Raw genomic sequence first — 4,631 nt, forward strand, 5'->3', positions numbered from 1 at the left:
TGAGTGAGGGGAGCTGAGGCAGGGGGATGACCGCGAGTGAGTGAGTGAGTGAGTGAGAGGAGCTGAGGCAGGGGCATGCCGCCCACCCGCTCACCCTGACGCCGCCCCAGGTGACGTCACCCCGGCCCCGCCCCGGCCATGCTCGCCGTCACTCCCTTGCCTCAGCTCGCACTGCTCCTGCTCCTGCCGGCGCCCGTCCCGCCCTCTGGGCCGGGACTGGTGGGTGAGTGACGTCACGGTTGGGCGGGGCCGGGTGGGCGGGGCTCCTCCATCTCACCGCCCCTCCTCCAGCCCTGACCCCGGTGACCCCGACGCCCACTACGGACGCCGCCGGCCCCGCACTGGCCGTGAACTTCGACCCAGCGACCTGGACGCTGACCTGGGCCTGCGATGCCGGCGTCACGGTGACGTCATGCACAGCCACGCCGGGGGCGGGCCGGAGGCTCCTGGCGCTGGTGAGCGGGGAGGGGGCGCGGGGCGGGACTTCCTGTCCGATGGCGTCACCGCCCTCTGTGCTGACGTCATTCCTGTCTGCACTGACGTCACTCCTGTCCCCGGCCCCTCCCCCCGCAGCCCCAGGGCTCATGCTCCTGCCGGTTCAAGGTGATGGTGCTGCACCACGGGGTCACGCTGGAGGTGGACGCCAAGATCGCCGCCGCGGAGGGGGCTGAGTCGGCGGCTGCGGGAGGCGGGGCCACCGCACGGGGAAAGCTGAGGCTCGTCGATGCTGGTGAGGGGCGGGGCTCCCGGGTGACGTCACCGCCGCCGGGAGGCCATCTTGGCTGACGTCACCGACCCACCCGGAAGCGGCCATCTTGTCCCCACCCCACAGGCGCGCTCGGCTCCGGCGCCGAAAACCTGACTTGCGAGATCCGCGAGGCGCGCTTCCTGTGGTGCGCGTGGAGGGCGGGGCCGGCCGCAGCGGGGGACATCGAGTATGCGCTGACCGTGCGTGACCTCACGTGAGCTGGGTGGGGTGGGGCCGTGACGTCATCGGGATGGGCGGGGCCGAGACGCCATGGAAATGATGTCGCCGCTCCACCCCCTTCCCCCGCAGGGGTCACGAGGTCGCGCGCTGCTCAGCCCCGCCCCCACGCTCGGGTCATGACCCCGCGAGGCACTGCCAGGCCGAGGGCATGGAGCTGCTGCAGGAGAGTCGTGCATACGTCGCCGTGACCGGGCGGAGCCGGGCGGGGCCCACGCGCTTCCTGGACGCCATGTTGGTGCTGAAGCGCATCGGTGAGGGGCGGGGCGGGGCCACTTTCCGACCCTGGTGACGTCACTTTCTGTCCTCTGTGTCTTCACTTCCTGTCTGTGGGCGGGACTTCCTGCCACGCCTTGTCACCTCCCGCCCCCCCCCCCAGAGCGGCTCGGCCCGCCCGTCAACGTCACGTCGTCCTGCGGCCCCGCCCACTGCATGGTCTCCTGGGCCCCGCCCCCGACCTGGGCACCGATGTCCGCCCCCGATTTCCGGTTCGAGGTGGAGTGGAAGGTGGGCGGGGCCGGAGGCGGGGCCGAGGGAGGGGCTGGGTCCCATGTCTTGTCACTCCTCTCCTGACATCCGGTCACGCCCACTTCCTCCCCACAGAGCTTGGAGCCTGGGAGCGAGGCCAGGAAGGTATGGTAACCTCTGACCCTGCAATGGTCCCGCCCACCTCACCTGCCGCAGCACCGCCCACTTACTTCCTGTCCCGGCCCCGCCCCCAGGCGCTCCTCCTGGAACAGACGCACTTCGCCATCCCAGGCCCCGCCCCCCACGGTCGCCATGAAGTCCGGGTCCGCGCGGGTGACGTGCGCACCGGGCGCTGGGGAGACTGGAGCCCCGCCAACACCTTTGGTGACGTCACGAAGCCCACTTGGCACAGTCCCTGGGGGCGGGTCCTCGGGCGACCCGGGGGCGGGGCCTGAGGGGGTCACCCGCTAAGTCCCGCCAATTGCCTTTTGGTACCGCCCACACGCACAGGAGGCGGGGCTTCGGGGTCCTGACTGCTCTGGCTGTGCAAGGTGCCTGCTCCTGAGCGCATACCCTAACCCTGGCTCCGCCCAGTGCGGGGCGTTTATGAAAATGAATGTATGCTCATGAGGGTAGGCCTGGGTATATGCTAAGCAGCCCGGCCGCGCTTATGCAAATCAGCCAATCTATGCTAATTATATGTATTAATTATGCAAATGTCCCTGCTTTATTCTATTGAGCGCTGCAGGCTGCACAGGCTGAGGGCGTGGCTACGATAATCACCGAAGCTATGCAAACTCAGCAATGTAAGCCATTGGTGTCTATGCTAATTACCGTTTGAGTTTGCTGATTTATGCTAATGACTCGCATGCTAATTAGTCAGGCCTCATCATGCAGCTGTTCCCTTGTTATGCTAATCGGCCTGGGGTTATGATAATTCCCCCTTTTAACATGCAAATTTCCCTGTTTCATGCTAATGAGCAATGCTGGTCGCACTGCTGGGGGCGTGGCTATCCTAATCACTCAGGTTCAGCTCAGGATGCGCTGGCTATGCTGGTTTCCGCTAAGGAGCTACTAGGCCCCGGTTATGTAAATTATGCGCCGGCAAATGATATGCTAATGAGCCCGGGCTTATGTTAATCCTCCCTGGTTATCACGCAAATTTTCATGTTTTATGCTAATGAGCGATGTTGGGTGAGGGCGGGTCTATGCTAATGATCTGTTTTATGCTCTTTTTCCTGTTTATTATTCAAATTTACCTTCTGTATATTGGTGAGCTCCGTGGTGGGGGCGTGGCTATGCTAATCACCCCCAGTTCTGCAAGTGCTTGCTCCACTCGTGCCCATTCACGTTTATGCTAATGATGCGCTGTATGCAGATTTATGCTAATGGAGAAGCCCTCCCCGCTCCTCCGGGGGCGGGGCTATGCTAATGACCCCGAGCCCTGCTGAAGTCGACCCAGTCCCCAGATGCGGGACTTCTGGTTGCCGCGGCCCCGCCCTGACCCCGCCCACTCCCGTCCCCGCCCCCAGGCTCCGAGGAGTCCCGAGTGCCCGCAGCCTTCACGTACGCAGCGTCCGCCTGCGCCGCCCTACTGTGTGCGCTGGGCCTCGGGGCGGCCTGCGGCAGGTGCTGGTGCTGGGCGGGGACGGGGGGATCGCCGCGAGTGAGTGAGGGAGGGCAGCTGAGGCAGGGGGATGACCCGCGACCCCCGACCCCAGGTGGCGGCGCCTCTTCCCGCCCGTGCCCCGGATCAAGGACCGCGTGTCGGACGACGAGCGCGTGAACCCCGAGGTCAGAGGTCGCCGGGCCGAGCGTGGGGGGCGGGGCCTCCTCTGACCCCGCCCCGCGCCCTCTGACCCCGCCTCTCCCCACCGAATCCCCGCAGACCCTGAGGAGCGACCTGGCGCGCGCGTAGACGGCGGCCGCGGGGACTTCCGGTCCCGACAGGAAACCCCGCCCCTCACTTCCAGTTTTTTATTTTATTTTTTTATTAAAAACGGAAATAAAGATCGGGAACGCACTCGCGGTCATCCCCCTGCCTCAGGTCCATCCGCCCGGTCTCACGCCCCAGGGCGCTTCCTGATCGGGCGTGGCTGGCGCTGGGCGGAACTGAGGCAGGGGTGACTCTGAGTGACAGACGGACGGGGGGGCGGGGCCGGGAGGCCGGGCACACTGACGGACGCGGCCTCCGAGGGCGGAGCTGGGGGTGTGGGGCGGGGTCGCGGCCAGCCAGGGGCGGGGCGGGCGCTGGGCGGAGCTGAGGCCAGGGTGACTCTGAGTGACGGACGGATGGCAGGGGTGGGCGGGGCCGGGGCCATCCTGGGAGCGGGCGCTGGGCGGAGCTAAGGCCCGGGTGACTCTGAGTGACGGTAGGAGGGCAGGGGTTGGCGGGGCCATCCTGGGCGCTGGGCGGAGCCCCGCCCCCGACCCACCGCAGACGAAGCCGCTTCCTTCCGGATCCTCCGCGGTTCGTGCTTTCGGAATCCCTGACGCTCGCTCTTCTGTTTTTAGCGCCGTCTTCATTTTTTTCTTCTCGTCTCTAACGCTCGGGGTTCGCGCTCGTGCTCCGGTTCTGCGGGCGGGGCTCGGGCGGCTGCGGCGGGGCTCGGGGATCCGGGGACCCGGCCGCGCTCGCACCCGGTTCTCTCCTCCGTCCGCCTCCCGCCACGGCTTCCTCCCCGTCCTGAGCGACCGCGTCGGCCTTGCTCCCCCCGTCCCCGCCCCCCTCCGCTTCCCTGCACCCTGGCGTGCCGTGCGCACAGCCCGCGCCTCCCCGACATCGCTCTCCCGTGAGCGCAGACGCTCGTGTCCCATGTTCGCGGCTTCCTCGCCCCGCGCCGCGCTCCGTGCTGTGAATAAACCGCATTTCTCCTCCCGCGTCTTCGCTGTCTTCATTTCCAGTCCAAGGGATAAGATGGCCGTGAACTCATGCGGCGCCCGCGTGGGCGTGTACGTGAGATCGCGCCCCGCGTGCGACACTTCCCACGGCCGAGTCTGGAACCGACGGACAAAGGAGGCAGGGTTTCCTGGTCCCGCGTCGCGCTCCCCCGGAAACGCCCGCGCCGTGGATCTCAGCCTCGGGGAGGCGAAGCCCGATGTGTTTGAGACAAGGCCCCACCGATGGACCCGAGGCAGGGGCATGACCACGAGTGTGGCGTGACCGACCCTCGGTCAC

At 66.8% G+C, this 4,631-nt stretch overlaps 1 protein-coding gene across 4 annotated transcripts; it reads left to right on the forward strand.

Annotated features, from left to right (window-relative positions):
- The first annotated feature begins 109 nt into the window (after positions 1-109).
- LOC116075238 (granulocyte-macrophage colony-stimulating factor receptor subunit alpha-like) lies at positions 110-3,484 on the forward strand. Of its 4 annotated transcripts, none has more exons than XR_004112476.1 (11): positions 110-223; positions 292-455; positions 574-730; positions 833-962; positions 1,058-1,239; positions 1,365-1,492; positions 1,589-1,618; positions 1,708-1,837; positions 2,202-2,259; positions 2,986-3,082; positions 3,175-3,190. XR_004112476.1 is itself a non-coding variant. In XM_031348292.1 (11 exons), the coding sequence occupies exons 1-11, from the start codon at positions 139-141 to the stop codon at positions 3,369-3,371; spliced, it is 1,206 nt and encodes a 401-aa protein (XP_031204152.1). In that variant the 5' UTR covers positions 110-138; the 3' UTR covers positions 3,372-3,476. The 4 variants fall into 4 exon arrangements, 3 of the variants coding, with proteins under 3 accessions (XP_031204152.1, XP_031204153.1, XP_031204154.1); XM_031348292.1 differs by lacking the exon at positions 2,202-2,259 and adding an exon at positions 3,342-3,476 and having other exon boundaries at positions 3,175-3,247; XM_031348293.1 differs by lacking the exons at positions 2,202-2,259; positions 2,986-3,082 and adding an exon at positions 3,342-3,484 and having other exon boundaries at positions 3,175-3,247.
- Positions 3,485-4,631: the final 1,147 nt, after the last annotated feature.

Source organism: Mastomys coucha, unplaced genomic scaffold (genome assembly GCF_008632895.1).
Source record: "Mastomys coucha isolate ucsf_1 unplaced genomic scaffold, UCSF_Mcou_1 pScaffold3, whole genome shotgun sequence".
Classification (NCBI taxonomy): domain Eukaryota; kingdom Metazoa; phylum Chordata; class Mammalia; order Rodentia; family Muridae; genus Mastomys; species Mastomys coucha.

Bases quoted from the DNA above. Each gene is read 5' to 3' on its own strand.
- LOC116075238 (XM_031348292.1), top strand. From the start codon at position 139: ATGCTCGCCGTCACTCCCTTGCCTCAGCTCGCACTGCTCCTGCTCCTG. The intron at 224-291 runs GTGAGTGACGTC...CCCCTCCTCCAG, and splicing joins CTCTGGGCCGGGACTGGTGG to CCCTGACCCCGGTGACCCCG. The intron at 3,248-3,341 runs GTCAGAGGTCGC...GAATCCCCGCAG, and splicing joins ACGAGCGCGTGAACCCCGAG to ACCCTGAGGAGCGACCTGGC.